The 24,205-nt window shown below is 41.8% G+C and overlaps 2 protein-coding genes across 4 annotated transcripts in view; one reads left to right on the top strand and one right to left on the bottom strand.

Moving 5' to 3' along the window:
* LOC311051013 (rhomboid-related protein 4-like) overlaps window positions 1-10,780 on the bottom strand; it is a 31,355-nt gene extending 20,575 nt beyond the window's left edge. The window contains exons 1-8 of one of the 2 annotated variants that reach the window (XM_084065357.1): window positions 10,556-10,780; window positions 8,257-8,421; window positions 6,861-7,140; window positions 4,854-4,986; window positions 3,405-3,493; window positions 3,108-3,164; window positions 2,078-2,209; window positions 29-1,169 (exon numbers count right to left, since the gene is read on the bottom strand). In XM_084065357.1, coding sequence (XP_083921483.1) covers window positions 1,060-1,169; window positions 2,078-2,209; window positions 3,108-3,164; window positions 3,405-3,493; window positions 4,854-4,986; window positions 6,861-7,140; window positions 8,257-8,409 — 954 coding nt within the window. In that variant the 5' untranslated portion in view covers window positions 8,410-8,421; window positions 10,556-10,780 and the 3' untranslated portion in view covers window positions 29-1,059. Of the gene's footprint in view, window positions 1-28; window positions 1,170-2,077; window positions 2,210-3,107; window positions 3,165-3,404; window positions 3,494-4,853; window positions 4,987-6,860; window positions 7,141-8,256; window positions 8,422-10,555 lie in introns of those variants that run through there. The other variant, XM_084065358.1, reaches the window with a different exon arrangement.
* Window positions 10,781-16,139: 5,359 nt separating this feature from the next.
* foxo1a (forkhead box O1 a) overlaps window positions 16,140-24,205 on the top strand; it is a 56,897-nt gene continuing 48,831 nt past the window's right edge. For both annotated transcript variants that reach the window (XR_014601374.1, XM_084065463.1), the window contains exons 1-2: window positions 16,140-16,978; window positions 17,454-17,759. Coding sequence is in view for 1 of the 2 variants with exons in the window: in XM_084065463.1 (XP_083921589.1) it covers window positions 16,532-16,978; window positions 17,454-17,759 (753 nt within the window). In the remaining variant the exon portion in view is untranslated. The remainder of the gene's footprint in view (window positions 16,979-17,453; window positions 17,760-24,205) is intronic.

The following is a 24,205-nucleotide window of genomic DNA, read 5'->3' as shown; positions in this document are numbered from 1 at the left end:
TCTTCTGTACCTGTCCTTAACTTTTAGAATATCTTTCCTTTGCTCCTGTCCGTATAAAAACATTTGGGAGTAGACCACATTAAAATAATTCATGAATTTATGAATGAGTAAATATTTATTTATACAAAACCAATTGCAAGAACTGCTGTATTTCACCTCAAACCTGTTCATTTCAACATTTAAGACATCAGAATGACAATCAGATTTCACTCTATAACTGAGTGCAAAATACTGTACTGAATTTTTATACCACAAATTGTCACATCTAATAGGAAATATAAAAATATAGATAATGTGAATGCAAATGCATCACACTGCCTGCTTGTATTGCTTGAACAAACTGGATACAAAGCCAAGAGGATGAACATCTGGAATAACTTGCCTCTGGAATACCCCTCCAGCTCTTCAATGACAAAGGTGATATTACATTCTGTGTTCGTAAACATTGTTGAAAGTAAATGTTAACATTTTTGGTTGACACTATTACAGCGGAACCGCTGATAAAACTGGACCTGGCATCCATTTTACAGCCAACTGTCCTAAGATAAGATAAGACTGCCTTTATTAACCCCTGAGCAGCAATTCAGGGTCCAAAGAAATTAAGAGCAACAAAGTAATATGTAAAAGAAAATAGTAAAATGACAGACAAATGTGTATTCTTGCTCCATTCAAATAATTGATGATCTAACTGTCCTGAACACTTCTGACACGTACACTACTGTAGCCTGGCCCTGGCTGGATAAGGACCTCTCAAAAGTGCAGTTGAATTTGTCTGATTCTTTTGCAATGGCAAAGTCCTGTCAATCCTCCTCTCACACGTTGAATAATAGCCCTTATTGAATAATAGCCCTTATCAGCATGTCTGTAGCCTCCACACCAACACGCGTTAAGCCCGATTTTAACTTAGTCGCACAACGGTGTCCCACGACGAAAATAGCCAATAGATTGGCTATTTTCGCCGTGGGACACCTTTGCACGACGGAATATACATTAGGGGTGAGAAGTTAAGAAGAGTCCGCCGTTCAGCTGTGGATGGCGGTTGTGCTTGAGAAAGGAGGTTCAGTGATCAAACCTCCTCAATCTCCTCCTCCGCATCTCCTCTGCATCCTCCTCTGGCAGGTTGAAACCATATGGAGGAGGAGGTGCAGCTCCCTGCTGACTGGAACCTCCTGCAAATACACGAGTGTGACGATGATGGCAACGGGACGCGCGGGGGGGGGGGGGGGGGCGGAGCGGGCGAGACAGGACGCAACTACTTTTGCCTGCGCACTTCACCGGGTATGGACTAGTTTTGTTAAAACTAATGAATAATTCTCATTCATTTAAGCCATGGGTCTTACACGTTTTTCAGACCAAGGACCCCTTAGCTGAGAGGGAGATGAAGCAGGAACCCCCCCCCTACATACAGTATAAAATTGTGGTGCAGATTAAACTTTTTCATAGATAGCTTCATAGACTTGTTTGACAGCACAGTCATCAGTCACAGTGCATGTTGGATTCATGTTCATTTGTATTTTCAGACATTTAACAACTTAAACACTCAATACGTAGTAAACTTGACCTTTGGCTCTGTACTTGTTCTGCTCTTTTTTCCCCTCTACACCAAACCTCTTTGCTGAAAATAGACGATCTACAAGCTCACAACGCCCCGTTGCAAGCTTGTTCTCCTCAGAATAGAGATGCTAGGGTTCAAGTGGTTACAGTAAGAAGAAAAAAATCCTATCACACAAAGATTTGGCCCCCTGTAGTAACTCTGAGGACCCCCTAGGGCTCCCAGACCCCCTGTTGAAGACAAGCTGTTGCTTATGGCTTCGCGTAGCCAGACAACTATTCCACAATCTCCGAATGCTATATAGTCTGGAACTACTGTACACCTCCCGAAAGCCCAGAACAGAAGGTGTCACCTGCTTGTCATTTCCGTACTGATTAGCAGCAAGCTATATATGCTTCGATTATTTCTTATTTAATAACTGGAGGTAAAAGGTCAAGGTTGGCAATAAGCTGTACGACTCAACTATGCACAATTCTATGTTGCTATAATAATAATAATTATTATTATTATCATTATGTGTATTACCTGTGTTATTCAGGCTGTTTCTGAGGGCAGCTTCATACTGTTCTTCTTCTGTCATTCCTGCTGTGTAACGTGTGTAAGTTGGTGTTGAACTCTGGCTTGCAGAGTAAGGACCTTCTCCCCTGCCACTGTAGCCTGCATGGATGGACGGACGGACACAGACACAGACACAGACGCACACGCACACCAAGAAAGAGTATGACACATGAGCTGCACAGGAAGTGACCTCAGCGAGGTGAGTGTGAGTGTGCATTGGGAGCCTTAATAGTGCTGACTTGTTTTCCATAGATTTTTCAGAAGAAAGGACAAAGCGCTGCTTGCGAGTATTTAACATCTGATTGGTCTCATAGCATTTACATTTACTGCCATTACAGTACATGACAAAACCAGAATCTGAACTAAGGAAAGGAAAATCGTTGTACTGTATGCTCTGGATACATCTTGGATTCTTCTGAGATCCAAAGATCGTATTGCTAGTCATGATTTGACCTGATATGGTCTGTCTGCCATTTGGTCGAGAATTGCTTTAATGTCTATGTATTGTAGGTATAGAGATACATACATTTGGCTGTGGACCCCAATCTGAAAACGTTTTGTGCCAGGGACCGCCCAGAAGAGAAGTTTTGTATTAAAACATTCAGAATTAATCAAAAATGTTCAAACCCTCTCAAGACTTTTCAAAATGTTAAAAAATTGCAGATGACATCTGCTATTGCCATCTGCTGTACAAGCTGTGAGCTTGTATATCTGCTATTTTTGAATAGCCAACGACGTCAACATCTAAAATGACACAGATTCTTTCCTGGTTTTAATGGGTTAAAAAACCGTGAGATTCATCAAGGTTCAATGATCTCTTTCTGAAGGAGTTCTACGAAGGAACCATCCGGTGTCCTGATGTCGTAAAGTGAAGAACCTTTGAAAGGTCCCTCAAAGCCCTTTACTTTAGATTCAAACAACCAACTGGCTCACTGTCCTCTCAACAGCGGAGAAACTAACAGTTCGGGTCATCATGAATTTTATTAAAATGTTGTACCTGAGGAGTAGTGGTGTGTATTTGGTCTGGAATAATATCCATTTGACGTCACAAATCCTGTTGGGGAAAGAATTGCAGTTAATATTCTAGCAACAAAGTTAACTAAGAAACCACAAATTTGACAGTGAGGCCTCCTTTAAATCTGAAGTATTTTGTTGCATAATTACAATTTGAGTTATGTTAGGGGTGGCAATAATTGGATCATCAGGATTAAAATTGTCAACCACGCACGCACGCACACACACTCACACACACACACACACACACACACACGCGCACACACGCACAAACTCACACCTGCACATTTCTTCATGACGGTCTGTAGGGGTCCAATGGTATACAGGAGACCGACCAGGATACCAGCAAGATGACCAATCAGAGATGTCCTGAAGATGTACAATGTACTGCTATCAACATTGTGGTTCTGATACACGCAGCAGTTGTGTTTATACATGTTATAGCTATGTTTAAAATGTCATATGCAACAAAAGTATGCAAATAAATGCTCTTAAACACTATCCACTTCTGAGTCAGCACTTATGGTACAAATACTATGAGGGGAGCTCATAGTGGACTTTGTGCTTATGTGGTCAGGGCCATAGACATACATATCGTCTCTGTCCAGTGGAAACCACATTTTCCAAAACTGTTTAGGGTGGATTTGGTCCATCACACCAAAGAAACATAAACTTTTAAATTTAATCTGAAAAGATGGTCGCTTGAAAACCAAAGCTGCAACCATTTGTGATCTTGTTTTAGGTTTATTTTTATGCTGTGTTCCCTATGTAATGTTATGTAAATGTATTCCACTGTTTGTCTGTCTGTTTTCTGATTTTATGTTTCTTGTGAGGACTGCGGATGAAAACTAGCATCTTTGCTAAATCCGGTGTATTTACGTCCATGTGACATCCATTAATATGCATTGTCCTGTCCAAATAAACAAATAAAGTTAAAAAAAAATGAAAAAAGAACGAATTCTCCATCTCATCCATTCGTTTTGACACTGTCATGTGTGTCACCCAAGCACTCAATGTTATGATGCACTATTCCCTACTACTATTTATGGTACTAATGGTACATGAAACACATCATAAGGGCCTGTGCCCTTTTCAGCCAGGTAAAAATATAAACACTTCCAAACCATATCAGCCTGCCCCCACTACTCTTCTCACAAAGACACTTCCTGCCAGGGGCCCGTACACAGAACACATTGAAATGCATACAGTACTTTCTATTTTCTCAAAATCAAAGCCTGTGCACTATACAGGTCTGGCACATAAATGATCCTCTCAAACATCAAAATGCGCAAAAATAAAAATGCGTAATGCAGTATGAAGCAGTACGTCACCATGTCACCACGCACACACAACACACTGGACAGCAGGCAACATGTTGATGTGAGTGCCGTAACCATTAACGAGTTTTGGTTAATGGTTATGAAAAACATCAAAAATGGTCATCCTGTACAACCCGCCATCCAATGTATATTTTCGTAATATGGAACGTGTTCCAGTTGGAACGTGTTACAGGGCCACAAGAAAACTCCACAGGGGCCTAATTTGGCCCGCAGGCCACCAGTTGAATATCACTGACGTGGGGGCATTATTCTACGAAAAGAAAACACAAAACGTTTAAATATGGAGATGAGAGGTATCTGCCCGACAGCAACGATATATGGTCAGAGCAATAACTGATCCAGTCATAAGGGTGCACTGGGTTTTCCTATTGTGACGGGAGGAGACTCACCCGGGCGCTGTTACGTGAATCAGCACGAGCTCCACCCAGCTAGCGTAGTGATTGGCCACAGGGACGCCCATCACATAGGTCACGCCCCCGGGGTGGTAGTGGTTGTTGACGACCTTGAGAGCAAACAGGACACCTGGAAACACGGAAACAGTATTACAAACAAACATTATTAACAATATTACCACGGAAACAGTATTACAAACACACATTATTAACAGTATTACCACGCAAACAGTATTACAAACAAACAGTATTAACAGTATTTCCATTCAGCGTCTAGCTCTCACACATCCATCTGTTAACCACTTAAACCCTATATGGTGGAGCGGAGTCCCTAAGTGCTCTATGCTAGTGTCTTTTCTGTTATTGTGCGGAAAGCCTTCGCTGAAAATAGCCAATCGACAAGCTCACAACACGTCGCATTGTCGCTATTTTCAGTGAACGTCTTCCCCACAATAAGGATGCTGGGGTTTATGTGGTTAAGGAGGGCGAATGTTACTAATGGTCATCATAAGTGCACCAGTCACTCTTTAAACCAGAATAGTAATTTAAATAATTATCTGATTCTAAAGTTGCTGAAGTTTCTAAGTTATGGCCAATGAGTTTCACATGTTGGTAAAAAAGGCAATGTACCCTGGTCTGTAATCCACCCCCCTCCCAACTCCCCACTGGACCCATAAGACGTTTAATACATACATTAAAGGTTGGATCACCTGCTATGCCATTGAACAATCCCAGACTTACATTTTCTTCAGAAATCAAATGGAGAAAAAAAGCATAGCTTTTCATATCTCTTTAACCTAACACCTCCAAACCTCACACTGCAATAGCAGTGTAACAACACCAAATCTCTTCACCAAAAATATTTTCGCAGAATGTTCGCCTATTAAAAGGGACACTAGGGTTTGTGTGGTTAAGTAGTACATTTCCTGAAAGTATAGATTGCTATGTTAGGGAATTTCTATACTATGCGGTGATATGCAAGATTCATATTATATCTCTGCTGTCCGGCAGAAACCAGCTAACTCCAAAATGTTCATTTTTCAGGAAATGACTAAAACAAAACAAAAAGTGGAGGTAGGAGGTTTTGTTCATCATTGATAAGAGCAGCTGAATGGACCTCCAAGCTCACAATGAGGTTGGAGGTCAAAAGGGGGTGGAGCTTGGAGTCAGCAAAACCAGCTAACTCCACCCCCCTTTGATGGACTTAGCTGGTTTAGCAGAAAGTTTGAGGATCCAATGGAGTTAGCTGGTTTTGTCAGAAGCACTTTTTAATACTTTTCACTGGTTCAATATTTTTTTAATCAACACACAAGCGTAAAGGGTGTTCAATAGCACTGATTTATGGGGGAAAAAAATGCAAAAGCGCGATATGAGCTTGTAGATCTGCTATTTTTTGAAAAATCTTGAAAATTTGTGCAAATCTTTTTTTTTTTATAATCATTTATATGTATAATGTATATAAATCAAAATATGTTTTCAAAAAACTGGCCTCAGGTCTAAATGGGTTAAGAATGATGTAACATGATGACACATATGATATCTGGATGGGTCAAACTGACCAGTTACTGGCCACTTGTGTACTGGTCACTAAAGGTCTCTGATTTAAATAAAGATGGAAAGGAGACAGGCCATATTAGGGTATCAACATGGATGCTGAAGCTGGATGCTCATATGATTGAAACACTGTGTGATTGGTAGGTAAGAATAGATTGCCTGTCATCTTTTGCTCAAAAGTGCCTTTTCCTTTTTTGAGAGAGAGAGAGAGAGAGAGAGAGAGAGAGAGAGAGAGAGAGAGAGAGAGAGAGAGAGAGGAGAGAGAGAGAGAGAGAGAGAGAGAGAGAGAGAGAGAGAGAGAGAGAGAGAGAGAGAGAGAGAGAGAGAGAGAGAGAGAGAGAGAGAGAGAGAGAGAGAGAGAGAGAGAGAGAGAGAGAGAGAGAGAGAGAGAGAGAGAGAGAGAGAGAGAGAGAGAGAGAGAGAGAGAGAGAGAGAGGCCACAACAGCTACCTGAGAAGCCCACGGCACACTGCATGCTGAACGACTGGTCCTGGGTGAGCTCCGTCAGGCCCGCCTCCAGCCCCAGATAGACCAATCCCGTGAGCAGGGAGAAGACGGACAGCAGGTAGACGAACCAGGCTCCGCCCAGCCGTTGCTCCAGCTTGGTGCCCTTCCACAGGAAGGACGCCATGTTGAAGTAGAGATGCCAGTCGTCTGCGTGATGCAGCGGGGAGAGGAGGAGCCGCCGCCAGTCGCCCCTCCAGTACGCCTGCTGGACACTCACACAAGCCTGGGGACATGGTGGTGGCGGTGGCAGTACATTGTTATAGGGGTGTAACAGTTAACCCATTAAGACCTGAGGCGATTCTTAAAAATGTTTTCTAAATCCTATCGAAACAAAAATCTTTTTTCCAAGATTTTTCAAAAATAGCAGATCTACAAGCTCATAGCACGGCACTCGGTGAGCTTGTATATCTGATATTTTTGAATAGTCAATGAAATCTAAAGTGACACAGATGCGTTCCAGGTCTCAATGGGTTAATCTATTTAATTGATTATAAAACATTATCAATCGTTTTATTCTTTTTTTTTTATTCATTTTCAAAAATAGCTAAAATACTCAATCTCAATACTCAGCTTAAGCTCACAAGGCATTACATCGGAACCCCTTGTGAGCTTTCATTAAGGGCCAGTCGATTCTGAATCAGTGCTACAAGAAAAACAGATCTGCATGAAACAAAAGGCATTTCTTCAGCCTCCAGGTAAGATAGTGCTGGCTTGATAAACATGCGTTTCCTGGCGGACTGAGTAAAAAAAAACAAATGCACCCGTATAATGGGACAGATGGTCAGAGCACAGCAGTATCCCTGCAAATAATATGTATTACCTCGGTGGTTGTGAAGAAAAACTGTTTTGGCTCAGGGTACCCCTGTAAATGTTTTTTTCATCCACAGCACCCCTGAATGACATTGTTACTTTATAGCACCTTACATTTATGTCATATTACGGGACGTAAATATATAAATCTTTCCCCCTAAGATACAGTATGTCAGATACAGTATGTCACGAGGAAAACGAGGAATGTCAATGCCACTTGAACTCCAGCGTCCCTAATCTTGTGGTAAGATTCACCAAAAATAGCCGATCTACAAGCTCACGACGCAGACGCGTCGTGAGCTTGTAGATCTGCTATTTTTTTGGTGAAGAGATTTGGTGTAGATGGAAAAAGAACGCACAAAGCATCTCAGGTCCGTTTGACCAAGAATAGAGGGTTACGGTCAAAGTGGTTAAACTGAAGTGATATTGATCAATTCCAAACATTATCAAAGTATTCCGCGGCACCCATGGACTTGCGTCACGGCACCCTAGGATGCCATGGCACCCACTTTGAGACACCCTGTATTACCTGCATCAGCGGAGCGGCGGGGAACAGGAAGAGGTACACGTTGAGGCCCAGGACGGCCAGCGTTACGGGGGGGATGTTGTCCACGCCCACCTGGAACACCTGGGAGGCCAGGAGCATCAGGCCCATATGGGAGCCCCTCTGTCGGCCCCTCATAGTGACAGCAACCTGACAACACATCATCAAACAGTTGTGTGGTTTTATATCGTCGCTGTCGGGCAGAAACCTCTTATCTCTATATCTGAACTTGTTTTTTTTCCGTAAATGAATGCCCTAATGGATAATAGTACAGCGTCACACAGAAGTATCAGAAGTAGCAGATCTACAAGCTCTAATCTGATCTACAAGCTCTAATCTGATCTACAGCACTAAGCGGCGCATTTTTGAGCTTGCAGATCTGCTACTTTTGCCATTTTTATATTTTAATCCTGAAAAGTAACAGTTTTGGACATTTGAGATTTTCATTTTCCGATCCTGAAGGTCAAAGATGTATTTCAGTCCCATAACATACAGCTGTGCGTACTGTGCCAGTACTCGTTCTTTCTCCATAGAGAACATCTGGCTTGTTCTTCTTTCTCCATAGAGAACATCTGGCTTGTTCTTCTTTCTCCATAGAGAACATCTGGTTTGTTTTACCTCTGTGATTTTCTCTTGCTTTATGATATATGGAACAACTCCTAGAACCTTTTTCAGTCTGCATAAGTAAGTGGCCTTGGGAACCAATGGTTCCTGAGACATGATGTGGCCCATAGGGTCAGGAGTCTATCTCCTGTTCCTCAGCGTGAGGAAGCTTGATGTACAAGTACACAACCTGGACATGATGCTAGTGTCATTACATGTCACAGGCAGGGGTTGCCAGATCTGCTTATTATAATTTCCCCGCAAGATTTTATTTGAAAATAGCCGATCTACAAGCTCACAACGCGACACAGGGAAGGGCACGATTGGGTACCATTTTATAGTCTTTGGAATGACCCGGCTGGGGATTGAACCCCCGACCTCCCAATCTCAGGGCAGACACTCTAACCAATGATCTGGTAAATATAGGCTAATATACCGTATATTATATATCAGTCTGCATATTTGATTTGTATATCATATTTGGTGATGTGTTTTAGTTAATGTAAGTATTAAATATCTCTATATTTGTTACTGAACAAACACTTCATGGCAATGATTAAAGAAGTCATTACAACTTTTAGTTTTAACAAAAAACATATAGGCTATATATCACTTACAACAGAAAACAAAAGATGCAGCAGAAAATGGAGAAAGAGGGGGACTGACTCAAAGGCAAATTAAAATGACCAATTTTGCTATCTTGTTCACCCCAATATCTTAGTTACTGTGAAGTCATTATGGATAAAAGAGCACCTTACAGGTATGTAACTGGTCCCCCTGTAAAAAGCCTAAGCTTATCACCAAAATCTGCTATTTTCAAAGCATTTTTTGGAAACTTGTGAAATGGGACATTCTGCATAATGAGTACTTTTACTTCAGTACTTAAGTATATTTTAATGAGAATACTTTACTTTTACTCAAGTACATTTTTTATACCAGACTCTTATTTGTAACGATTACTTCTACCTTGGCTTGTGGTATAGGTATAGCTGTAGAATACTTACAACTCTTGTAGACGTATTTATGATTCTGACGTTTTCAATCTACGAGAGTTGTAGACACTTCTCCCCATTGTGACCGGGACTTTCAGCTCCTAGCCTGTCCGGGCTCCAAACATGTACAAATGCAAAAATAAAGGTGCTTACCCCCAAGCCCCAAATGTTAACTAACTGTCAGGAGTTCTAGTGCAATGTAAATAATCCATATTCTTCAATAAAGAAGTGTTTTAATGCCGTCTGTGGCCGATTCTGTCGGAAGTTCCCAATGGGCGGTAGTGACGGGGCGCATCCGGTGAAACCCGGAATTACACTCAATGTAAACAGGAAGTAAACGAGGGTGAAAAAATGGCGTTCGGCCACATACGGGATTAAAACACTTATTTATTGAAGAATATGGATTATTACATTGCACTAGAACTCCTGACAGTTAGTTAACATTTGGGACTTGGGGTTAAGCACCTTTATTTTTGTATTTGTAAATGTTTGGAGCCCGGACAGGCTAGGAGCTGAAAGTCCCGGTGACAATGGGGGAGAAGTGTCTACAACTCTCGTAGATTGAAAAGGTATTGTATGTACGTATGTATTCTACAGCTAGTATAGGTACTTTTACTTAAGTACAACATGTGAGTGAGTACTTCTTCCACCACTGCCAACAACCGTTACAAGTAAATAAACACACTTACTTTGACAGGTTAGTTTTCCTCGATGCTTCACTCTGTGCTTAACTGTTTAGCTGTAATGTAGTTACAAACATTGAGGGATGGTTGCTCTTGTACGTGTGTCAATGAACTCCAGGAATATGAAACATTCACACCACTTTTATCTTTCTCAGTTCCACGTCAGATGTGTGTGTGTGTGTGTTTACTATTTCTGGACATTTCATCATGAAGTGAACAACTTACTGTGATGATGTGGATGTGTGTGTGTATGTGTGTGCGTGTGTGTGTGTGTGTGTGTGTGGAAGGAAGAAATCAGTGTTGCCAAATTTTTCGAGAGAAATAAGCAACCAGGTATATGAAAACAAGCCCGAAAGAAGCGACTAGGCTACGGCTATTTGAAAATAGCCGATCTACAAGCTCACAACGCTTTCCAATGCGACGCATTGTGAGCTTGTAGATCTGCTGTTTTTTTTAAAGAAAAAAAAATCTTGAAAAACATTTTCAGATGAAGGTCCGCAGACAAATACATATTAATATGGGATGGGAGTCCCTGACTTGAAAATGTTTGAGAACCACTAGTTTAAACAACAGTAGGAAACAAGACAAATAAGCAAGTACACTTTAGAAACAAGCCCACAAACCGCAACCCGCAACTACAAATATTTACAAGCAACTTTACAGAAAAACAAGCCCAAAGTCACTTATAATAAGCAGACATGGCAACGCCGGAAGAAATGTCACGTGGTAATAACAAAGTCACATGGCTTGCGCAGGCGCAATATGAGACGATGGTTGTCTCCGCCCCCTACTGGTTGTTTTATTTATTTATTTATTTATTCAACTCATCTTAAATAACTATTTATTTATTTAACTCCCCTAAAATAAATATTTATTTAACTCTTCTTCAATAACTATATATTAATGTATTTATTTAACTCTTTATTTATTTATTTTATGTTCAACTCGTTGTTACAACGAGTCTTGTTGCACCGTGTTCTTGCGGCACATTAATGAAGGGAAGAATAATAAATACATAAATAAATGCGGGCACACAGACGTTTTTTATCAGGCCTAAAAGAGAGCATTCTACTACAATAACAGTATTGCCCCTCTTTTTATAGTATTTATTTGGTGGTATATAGCTCAGTGCGGACACTCTAACCACAAGGCCACTGAATTAATTAGCCTATAATGTTAATTAATTAAATATGGTCGTTAAAAAAATATAATTAGTCCCATTTATCATTTGGAAACGGTCGCTGTGGTTGTTTTAATGGCTGAGACCAACAGTGGTTCTCAAAGTGGGGTCCGGGGACCCCCAGGGGTCCTTGAGGGGTTCCAGGGGGTCCCCAGCAATTGTGTTAATAAATCATCACAATCATTTTAAGCACTTTATCAATGTATACATTGGCTATTCAAATAACAGATCTACAAGCTCGCAGCAGGGTCACTTTGCTGCACTGCCAGCTTGTACATCTGCTATTTCTGAACATTTTTGAAAAATATAGAAAGTGTTTGAATATTTTTTTCTATATTTTCACATTTCTACAAAATATCTTTGAGATGGCAGTCCGCACTCCGCAGCCAAATATATCATTTTTCGGGGGGGGTCCTTTATTGCAGAGGTTCTCAAACTTTTTCATGTCAAGGACCCCCAGATTGACATTTATTAGCCTGCGGACCCCCATTTGAAAAGATATGCCAGGGACCCCCATAAGAGAATATGTTTACAGCCCTATAGCAGTGATTCTCAACCATTTTAATTTCAAGGACCTCCTGTTTGACATGCATTAGGCTACGGACCCCCCATTTAATGGCATTTCTATCTCTTGGACCCCAATTTATATTGTAAAATCAATGTTAATGTAACTCTGAGAGTGTACAAATGGAACGGGTCCATTTGGTTCCATTTGTACACTCTCAGAGTTACAGACCCATAAGGGTCCATTTGGTTCCTAATCTATCATTTAGCTGGGGACCCCCTGGAACTCTGTCAAGGACCCCTGGGGGTCCCCGGACCCCACTTTGAGAACCAATGCTTTAATTGGCATGAAAAAGCACAACTGGGCTAAAGTAGCACACTAAAATGACCAGAAGGTGTCGCCACACACCACACTTCACACGGAGTTCCCTCAGCGAGGCAGCAAGCAGTGGTGGGAAAAAAATGAGCATTTGTTACGTAAAAGTATCAATACTGCAATGTAGAAATACTCTGTTACAAGTAGAAGTCCGGAATTCAAAATTTACTTGAATAGAGAATGTCCCGTTTCACAAGTATTCAAATGTATCAAATCTTTTGAAAATAGCAGATCTAGCTCACAAGGTTCCTCACAACAACACATTGTGAGCTTGTAGATACGCTATTTTCAAATGGCCGAAATCTATTTGGGGCTGAATTAAGTGATTGATGTACGTTTTGTAATAGCAATCAAAATCTACAAAGTAACTAGTAACTCATGTTTTCAAATAATTGTAGTTGAGTAAAAGTACAATTTTGCCTTTGAGATGTAGTGGAGTAGCCTATATATAAGTACTGAAAACTTGAGTAAATGAAATGTACATAGTTACTTTACACCACTGCATTGAGCTGTATATGAATGATGTTTATGAGTCCTGTGAGAACGCCACTCACAATGTAACACTGTTATTACTACTCACACAATAGACACACTGATCTGTTATTGAGCTCCACAGACAGTAAATCACTTCATTTCAAAGTAATGTGCTACTACTTTAACATGAGTTATAGGTTTAACAGCGTCCTTCTTGGGATACAACATGTAGGAATAAATAATTAGTCAAATATAGCCAGTGGTGGAAAGTAACTAAGTACATTTACTTAAGTACTGTACTTAAGTAACATTTTGAGGTATTTGTACTTTACTTGAGTATTTCCAATTTCCAATACTCTTACTTCTACTCCACTACATTTCAGAGACAAATATTGTACTTTTACTCCACTTCAATTATTTGAAAACTTTAGTTACTAGTTACTTTTGAGGTATAAATTATGATATAATGAAACATAGCCTACATTAACCACTTTAACCCTATTTTATGCCTAGGCTATTTGAAAATAGCAGATCTACAAGCAGCAGATCTGTGAGGTTGTAGATCGGCTATTTTCAAATATTTAGTACTTTTACTTTTGGTACTTTAAGTACATTTTGATGCCAATACTTTTGTACTTTTACTCAAGTACATTTTGAATTCTGGACTTTTACTTGTAACAGAGTATTTTTATATTGCAGTATTGGTACTTTTACTTTGAGTACTTTTTCCACCACTGGTCAAATATAGCTACAAATAACAGGATTGATTATATATATATATATATATATATATATGTATATATATATATATATATATATATATATATATATATATATATATATATATATATATATATATATATATATATATATATATATACATGGCTGAAGTGCATATGTATGTTTTGTAATAATAATCTAAATCTATGAAGTAACTAGTAGTAACTAAAGTTTTCATATAGGCCTACTTGTAGTGGAGTAAAAGTACAATATTATTTTCTTCTGAGATGTATGTGGAGTAGATCAGTAGAAGTATAAGTACTGAAAATTGGATAATGCTCCAGTAAAGTGAAAATACTTCAACGTACGCTACAGTAGGCTGCTGGAGTAAATGTACTTGCTTTACACCACTGAATAACCCAATGTTAAAAAAAAAACATTGGGTTCTTTGTTTTTTCTACAAGCTAATTTAAAGTATAGAAAAAACATTGTATTAAATTACAAAACACCTCAGAATTTCATTACAAAAATACACATGAGTTCGGCGTGCTATTTTTCCATTTACAAACGTGCTTGTGTGATTGCTTAAGAAGATGTTTACAAGGTGAAAGAATGACAACACGGACCCCTGCACCCCGCCCCCCTACTACACAAGTACAATCCTGAGTGTTAAAGCTGCACTCCGTAAGTTTCATGTCCAGGATTTGAACTCTGGCGTCCCGCATGGGAGCCCAGACCTTTACCGCTCAACAAGAGGGACTCCCCCCGGTTTGGCCAGGGAAGAGCGCATATGAGCTTGGGGCAGTACTACTTTTTAACAGTAGGTGTAGGCTAGACCTACCCAACACCGGGGTCTAAATTTGTCGGTGGAAGGGCTACTAGGGAGACTACCTCCAATTAATGCTTAATTTATGATTACTTAATACATTATTTAAGCGTTAATTAAGCATTCATTAAGCATGAATTCCTTGTAATTCATGTATAAAGCAACTTTGCTTAACTCATGATTAACTAATGATGTTAATTAATGATAAAACAAGGAATTCATGATGAATTAATGCTTAATTGACGCTTAAATAATGTACTAAGTAATCATAAATTAAGCGTTAATTACGGGTACCTTATGAGCAGAGCAAGTGTTACCGAACACTCACTCTAACCACTCATGTGCTAGTTTTATTGTAGGCTACTAACATACGTACTCTACCACAGTGGCCTACTCACTACTGGGGACCCCCGGGGGTTCCAGGGGGGGTTTTAAGACTCTCTCATGTTTTATATTATTTAAAAATATTGAATGGTTCAAGAGGTAGAGCGGCTTGGGAACGATCCCGAGCTCCCCCAGAGTTGGTGCCAAAGTGTCCTTGAGCAAGACACTGAACCCAGGGTTGCTCCTGATGAGCAGGTTGGTGCCTTGCACCCCGCCAGCCTGCTGGTGTATGAATGTGTGTGTGAATGGGTGAATTTAATGCACATCATGACAAGCACTTGGAATTGTAGGAGTTGAGGCATTACATTTAGGTAAATATTGTGAACATAGCAGATCTACAAGCTCATTGTGAGGCGTTGTGAGCTTGTAGATTGCCTATTTTCAAAAGAAATTGCCTCCTTATATTATTTGACAATTTGACCAACGTTTGACCAGTTTTTATAGTAAACTATAGTTTGTTGATTACTTATGATGCAGTATGCTAATAGTCTTTTTTATATTCTTTCTTTATTTTCTTTTAGATATTCAAAACTTTTGAATACCTTAAATCAGGGGTTTTCAACAAGTGGTCCGGGGACCACCAGTGGTCCTTGAGGGGGTTCCAGGGGGTCCCCAGCCAAATTAATAGTTAGCAACCAAATTGACCCTTACATGTCTGTAACTCTGAGAGTGTACAAATGGAACCATTTGCACACTCTCAGAGTTAAATGAACACTAATGCTGATGATACAGTGTAGATTGGGACCCCCAAGAAATCTAAATGGTTGAGTCCCTGGCATATCTTTTCAAATGGGGTCCGTGTGCTAATATTTGTCAATTTGGGGGTCCTTGACGCGAAAAAGGTTGAAAACCACGGGAGGGGGGGGGGGGGCGCGGGCGGCTCCCCACCCACAGGTTGAGAACCACTGCTATACAAATTGGATACAATAACGTTTTATTTATCAAAATAAAAAAATAGTTTAACTACGGATCGCAGCTTTACCGGTGAGGCAGTGACAGTGTGCTGAGTGTAGACGGGCTGTCATTGGAGGCTGTGAGGCGCCAGTCAAACGTGTGGGTGGCAGCCTATCAGCTGACAGATGATAGTTCCAGTAAAAGTCTCACACACACAACACACAGAGGATCACAGTCAACAGGCAGCAGCAGTCAGTACAGTGCAGAGCGGAGCGGAATGTTATTATGATCAGCGCGGCGAGGATTGAAAAACAAAGTGGATCAACTTAACCAGACAACTTTTTTTTTTTTTTCAAAGGGCTTTTTTTTAAAAACAAAAATCAATATTTCACATTTATTTTTGGACTGAGATTATTACTAAAGAAAGAAGAAGAAAAGCGGGCTTGGAATGTGACATTTCAATGTAGCCCTCGAGGGAGTTTTTATTTTTTATTGAGAGATTATTTTTTTTCTGTTCATAAATATTCATCGAGGAGTTTATTGTCCTTCACAACACTTTTGTATGTGATAGTTTAACGGGTTTATTTTTTGTTTTTGGTAAAGCTCCGCTATTCCCTCATAGCCATGGCGGACGGAGCAGCCCACCAACAACACCAACATCACCAGCACCAGCACCAACATCAACCGCACAATCTAGTGGAGATCGACCCGGATTTCGAGCCCCTCTCGCGGCCCCGGTCGTGCACTTGGCCCCTGCCGCGGCCGGAGTTCATCAACCCCGCGGCGGGAGGAGGAGGAGGACCGGCCGAGGGACCGGGCGGAGACTCCAACACCTCGTCGCCGGTGCCCTCCGTCAAGCAGGAGCCCGGAGGATGCACCGACAGCAACTTCATCATCAGCAGCCTCGGTCTGCTGGAGGAGACGGAGGACTTCAAGCCGGTCATCCTCCATCAGTGCAGTGACTTCCAGTGTCAGGACACCTGCATCCATCATCATCATCATCATCAACAACAACAACAACAACATCAGCACCAGGGGGGTCCGCAGCAACTCCCACATCAACAACAACAGGTGCCTCTCCTGTCCTCCCCGGTCGGACTAGGGATGGGACGATATGGAAATGACATGTCACGATTATTGTGGCAAAAATAATTGCGATTTCACGATATTATCGCAATCAAAATATGCTTAAAACTCAAAATATCACTTTTGTTGAACCACTTGAACCCCCAGCATCCCTATTCTGGGGGGAACGTTTGGCAAACATACTGTAGCAGATCTACAAGCTCACAAGTTTTGCTCACACATTTTTGAGCTTGTAGATCTGTTCTTTTTGGCATATCGATTTGCGTAGAGTGAAATAAGATCGTACCAAATGCACTCTTTACAGTGTATAGAGACTTTTAAGTAGGTACTGAATTTGTGGCTCAACAAAAACGAATTCCTAGTGTACGAACAACTTCACGATAAATCAAAATCCCCACGATACTCAAGTATTGTTTTATATCGCGATAAACGATAATAACGACTATCGTCCCATCCCTAGGTCGGACCCTCAGCAGCAGCATCGGCATCATCAGCATCAGCATCATCAGCAGCAGCAGGATCATCACCATCATCATCATCATCCTCGTCGGCCGCCGCTGCAGCCGCGGCGGCGGCGGCGCAGAGGAAGAGCAGCTCCAGTCGCCGCAACGCCTGGGGGAATATGTCGTACGCCGACCTCATCACCAAGGCCATCGAGAGTTCCCCGGAGAGCCGGCTCACCCTGTCGCAGATCTACGACTGGATGGTGAAGAGCGTCCCTTATTTCAAGGACAAAGGGGACAGCAACAGCTCTGCGGGATGGAAGGTAAGGTCTGTTAGATCTGGTGGTGGTCTACTACTCTACTCTCTCTCCATCTACAATGCAACTGTACCTGAGATATGCACTCTGTGTATAGTTACACACACGTGCGCACGCACACACACACACACACACACACACGCACACGCACACGCACACGCTCACGCGCACACACACACACACACACACACACACACACACACACACACACACACACACACACACACACACACACACACACACACACACACACACACACAGGCTTCTATGTATCATAATTCATATTCCTGACAAATAACCCATTGACAGTGACTTGATTTAGTCAAGCGTTTTTTTTATTTTTTATTTCAAGGACCTCCAGAACTCTTGAGAGTATACATATGGAACCAAATGGACCCTGTTCCATTTGTATACTCTCAGAGTTACACAGACCTGTAAGGGTCCCTGTTAGAACCCGCCACAAGGAACCCTGAGGGTCCCTGGACCCCACTTTGAGAACCGCTGAGGGTCATTACTGAAATCAGATTAAAAAATAATAATAATTCGTTTTACCTGTAGACACTTCATTCCATTTTTACCAGTGGCATTGATGGAAAGTAGGCCAACTAAGTACATTTACTCAAGTACTGTACTTAAGTACAATTTTGAGGTACTTTTACTTTGGAGTGTTTCCAATGTTCAGTACTTTTACCCCACTACATGTCAGAGGCAAATATTGTACTTTTTACTCCTACAATTATTTGAAAACCTTACGTTACTAAGTTACTAGTTACTAGTTACTTTTTAGATTTGAATTATCATTACAAAACATACATTAACCACTTCAGCTCTATTTAAACTTTGGCTTTTTGAATATAGCCGAACTACAAGCTCACAACGCATCGCGATCCGACACGTTGTGAACTTGTAGATTTGCTATTTTCAAAAGATTTGAATACATTTTATACATAATATGATACCATTACCTTGTGAAACGGGACATTCTACATAATGAGTACTTTTACTTTTGGTACTTTAAGTATATTTTGATGCCAATACTTTTGTACTTTTACTCAACAAAATTTGGATTACCGGACTTGTACTTGTAACAGAGTGTTTCTACATTGCAGTATTGATACTTCTACTTCAGTAAATATATGTTGTACTTTCCACCACTGCCCAGTGGTTGTCATGAGGGGTGGATGCAGGAGGAGAGCTAATAAGTGACTGGTTGCACTGGTTGGTTGGTTGTATGGGGAGAGCTGCATTCGAGGTCATGTGAAACAGTGTCTCTCTCTCTCTCTCTCTCTCTCTCTCTCTCTCTCTCTCTCTCTCTCTCTCTCTCTCTCTCTCTCTCTCTCTCTCTCCTCATTGTCATCATCCCTCCAGTTTATGGTAATTCAGTAAACCGGGCAATTGCTACCATGACCTTAGACAGTCATCTGACTCTTCCCGAGTTATGTGTTTGATATGTAAGTCTGCTGACTCAACAGAGATTCTTTTCTCTCTGTCTCTCTCTCTGTCTCTCTCTCTCTCTCTCTCTCTCTCTCTCTCTCTCTCTCTCTCTCTCTCTCTCTCTCTCTCTCCCTCTCTCTCTGCCTCGCTGCATTCTTCTCCCTAAAGTGTTGTTCTGCAGAGCTGTGATTTTGTGACTGTAGAGTAATAATAATAATAATCCCCACCTCCAAAATGTTTCCCAATGATATACCAACCCCAACTGTTTTTCCATAGCAAATTGTAGTTGCGTGCATTACGAAACCATTTGGATACCAGAGAGGTTCTTATGTCACGGATAGAGACATTACACAAGAGTCGGGGCTTAAAATAACTGACGTTGTGTGCAGTGGTATTGGTGTGCGGTGTTGGTGTGAACACTTGGAGAAAGACTTGAACCTCACTGTTGAGACATGATGCTTCACTTATGAAAAAAATAAAATGCCAGCCCACTCTTGCCATGGCAAAGCATTTTTGAGAGTTTTGTCACTTAGGAAGGACTTTTTCCCCCGTCTTCCTTTAAAACAGTGGTTCTCAAAGTGGGGTCCGGTGACTCCCAGGGGTCCTATATACACAACGCAGGATATTTGAAAATAGCCGATCTACAAGCTCACGCGCATCGCGGCACGTTGTAGATCTGCTATCCCCCCCCCCCAAAAAAAAAATGTGGAATGAACATTTTAACAACTCAAATCTTGTATGGGGGTCCCTGGCACAAAATATTTTCAGATGGATGTCTGCAACCAAATACTTCAAATGAAAAAGAAACACTGCTCTAAAGGAGACAGCCTGGGAACTTGGAAGTTCGTGCTGCCATTGTATTTTTCCTGTATTGCGACAGACAGTGGGAACGCTCAGACGGTGTTGACAAGGGGGAAAGGCAGGAGACGAGGCTGGTGGTGGGGTTTGAGCTGAGGCCAGGCAGCAGGGCTAAGTGTGTCTCTGCAGGTGACAGCCTTTACCACGGAACAGGAGGGCATTATTATTCCCTCTGAGCATCCTAGTCTTAGAGGTTGTTTGAGTTTGCCTGTTAAAGAAAATGCAAAGTTTTGGAGTATTTGTGAAGGAGAGGCAGACAAGACTAGATTAATCCCCTGAGTCATCCGCTATAACACTGCCCTGACTTGGCTTAAAAACCCCAGCATGTGTGCGTGTGTGTGTGTGTGTGTGTGTGTGTGTGTGTGTGTGTGTGTGTGTGTGTGTGTGTGTGTGTGTGTGTGTGTGTGTGTGTGTGTGTGTGTGTGTGTGTGTGTGTGTGTGTGTGTGTGTGTGTGTGTGTGTGTGTGCGCATATTATGACTTATGAGTTTACAATTCTAGTGTAACTGATACTGGGTGATAATTGGCTGAAAAGGAGAAGGATGCTGCTTGACATTGTAATGTGAATAACTAGCGGCTACCACTTTCTACCACAATTTCTAGTGATTCTGTTTTCAGTTCTTGTGACATACTAGCAGTGTGTGTGTGTGTGTGTGTGTGTGTGTGTGTGTGTGTGTGTGTGTGTGTGTGTGTGTGTGTGTGTGTGTGTGTGTGTGTGTGTGTGTGTGTGTGTGTGTGTGTGTGTGTGTGTGTGTGTGTGTTTGTTTTACATCTGAACTAAAGCACTCATCTGTATTAGTGAAGGACATGTCAACATAATCATCATAATCATAATAAACCTTTTATTATCGCTATTTGTGAAAGGCAGGCTTTTACAGCAAGGACAAAAATGGAGATAAAGTGAAAAACAAAATGCCCAGAAAGCAGAGTCAAAGAATCAAAACACAAGAGGCAGTGCAATATTTGAATTGAACAGCCCCATAACCCATCTGATCCGTCAGAACGTCAATTCAAGTCCTTTGAAAATGAAAGACCTTTTGTTCAAAAGGTCAGGTAACCTGGGTTAACCGACCGCAGACGGTACCAACCTCTTTGATGATCGTGGGAGTTAAAAAACAACACTTCTGTTAGTCCTTTTACAGGGTAACTCATGATCGGTTGCAGTGTAATGTGATGGTTAAACGTAGTTAATGGTATCCTCTCACAGCAATTTAACAGTGAACTAGCAACGCCTCCTTTGGTAGATCATTTACTTTTTCACGCAGAGTCTAACACACCAAAACAATATTTCAGGTCAAGTGGAAATGCATTCGTGCAGCACATTTTGCTCACAGGGAAAGTCAATGTCCTTGACAGGAAATAATACACAGCACACTCACAAAGGAATACGCGAAACAAAGCATATTGAAACAGACAGCGTTGAGAGGAAAAGGGGTGGAGGTGATACCGATCTGGATAAGATTTGGTTAACCCCGGTCGAACAGTCAGAAACCCTGGTGCAGGTTAGATCAGTGGTGCTCAAACGTTTTCATGTCAAAGACTGTGTGCCAGAGGACCCCCCCATACAAGATTTGTGGTGTTAGAATGTCTCAATTAAATTGATTAGTTCGATTAACTGTTGCACCCTTAGAGCTCAGCTGGAGGTGATCAAGATGACACTGTGCTGCGTCTTCTTTATTGCTTGGAGGCGTGTAAAGCAGTGATAAAGACTCCACCTTTTGCCATTGAATGAGTTATGACATAATCCTCTCTACATCACTGTTTCCCAAACAGTGGGCCGGGACCCATGTTTGGGTCGAGGACAACATTTTTGGGGTCGCGAGTAAATATCCCTTTTTTGTTTCCTACATAAAAAATAACTTTTCAACAATTAAAACATTGTTTTAAATAATTGCCATAAATAAATAAATACAAACTTTTAAGAGGTAGTGAAAATTCACGCCACGTTGTGAGCTTGTAGATCTGCTATTTTCACTAGTTTGAGTCCCGACCGGGCAAACATCTCATTTCTCTTTTGGGATAAAAAGTTTGAGAACCACTGCTCTACACAAGTGGTTCTCAAAGTGGGGTCCGGGGACCCTGAAGGGGTCCTTGAGGGGGTTTTGAGTATATTTTGATGCCAATACTTTTGCACAAGTAAATTTAGAATTCCGGACTTTTACTTAGAGTATTTCTATATTGCAGCATTGGTACTTTTACTTAAGTAAAACATTTGAGTACTTTTTCCACCACTGGCTGTATCTTATCTTGCTATTGTAAAACATTTTGTAACCATGTTTAGAAAAGGGCTATTAAGTATTATTATTTACAATTCCAGGGAATGTCCTGGATACATATCCCACCATATAGGCACAGATACATGCCCAAATCATGGGGGCAAACCCAGTGCATGCTCTCTTATGTTGCATGTCATTCCCCTTCCTCCCTACATTGTCATTCTTCACTAGCCTCTACAGTAAAGCAGAGATGCCCTAACTTAAAGGGATACTTCACCTACTTTTAACCTAATTCCCATTGTTCTGATGTAGGAGATAATATATATACATAGTGTGGGGGAAATTACCCCATGTATTCGACATGTGTATTTCTCTAGGAAATGTTGACATCAAACATGTCAATTCGCATGGGGCCTCACAGTTTAATTCCGCTTACCGGTGAGATTGTTCATTATTTTTCTATGTTGTGCGTGCGTGCGTGCGTGCGTGCGTGCGTGCGTGCGTGCGTGCGTGCGTGCGTGCGTGCGTGCGTCTGTGCGTGCTTGTGTTTGGTGGCGGGGTGCGGCTCATCGCAGTTCCACAGTGCACTCACACATTTTCCTGTACTACTCCAGTATACGTACGTCACCTTGGAGTAAATATTTGCCTCAAGCCTGCAGAGTTGGACGCGGGTTCGGGGGGTGCTTTGATGTTCGGCGATCAATTCTGCCGAACCGCGCGTGTGTGTATGTTCTCTCTCTCTCTCTCTCTCTCTCTCTCTCTCTCTCTCTCTCTCTCTCTCTCTCTCTGTGGTGTTCCCCTCTTCTGTGTTCCCCTGACCTCACATTCCTGCCGCCCTCCCACACCGGTAAACACGCCCACACGTCACGAAAACAAACAGCGCCGGAGCAGACAAACACAGAGGTCCGAGCCTCTCGTCCAGCGAGTGACACGCGGGTCATTACCACGCAAAGGCACCCGTTGACTCCCAACCCCTCTCCCCTTTACAGTAAACACTGTGGGTATCGAGAGAGAGAGGACAGGAACACGCAGAGAGCGAGGAGAGAAAGTCTATAGCATGTAGGCTTATACCCAACCGTAAGCCTGATTTATACTTCGTTGCGCGCCAGTGTTGAATGCCAAACGTAGCCCATCTACAAGCTCACAACCCGTATTGTAGATAGTCTGTGTTGTGAGCTTGTGGATAGGCTATTTGGATAGGCTATTTGTGCGACACGAACCAAGTATTTATTAAGCCTTACTTATTCTTTGCTGCGTTTTTGTTTGCATTTGTCTTAACAAGAGTTTTACCCGATTACTTCTGATCCACATGTGTAGCTACATAATAGTAATGATACTACTATTGTATTTATATGACACATACGTAGAATGCAACTTTGCACTTAAAGGGCTGGTAAGCATACTGCAGATCTCTCACCGAGCACATTCTTTAGTTGCCCTTAGCAAGGTAGCCTAAAGCGCGTTCGTTTACGCTACGACAGACAGGTTAGGCTGATTGCTGCCTCTTAAAAACCTTAATTGCCTACAGAGGTGCGTTAGTATAATTGCCGCACCGGTCGGTGAGCCACCCCCCCCGTGGCTCTACGCTCACAGCCAACACCCAAACCGTACCCACACACTCAACCACTCCCCACCGGGCACACGCAGGTAAAGATGACTCAGGGAGGGCCCGGCCATGGAGAAACAATAGAAAATAGAAAGAGCTCTGCTCCCTCCGGCTTCAAGCTGAATCACCGCAGTGCCCTTTACCTACCCCCTGCCCCCCCCCCCCCCCCCCCTTACAAATAAGTGTGCTAGTAGGACACAGTGGTGTCCCGTTGCACTATATGTAAGTGATGCATGTCCGTTCACCAGTACTGCGTTAATCATTTATCATTGGGCTTGTTGTTACTGTACCGTGTGCCATGGGGCAGAATCCCTCACACGAATCCTCCTACTTTGCACA

This window comes from Gymnoscopelus microlampas, assembly GCF_963454915.1.
Source record: "Gymnoscopelus microlampas genome assembly, chromosome: 8".
NCBI lineage: Eukaryota > Metazoa > Chordata > Actinopteri > Myctophiformes > Myctophidae > Gymnoscopelus > Gymnoscopelus microlampas.
Note: the sequence above shows the minus strand (reverse complement) of the source record. Positions and strands in the feature narration are given on the sequence as shown.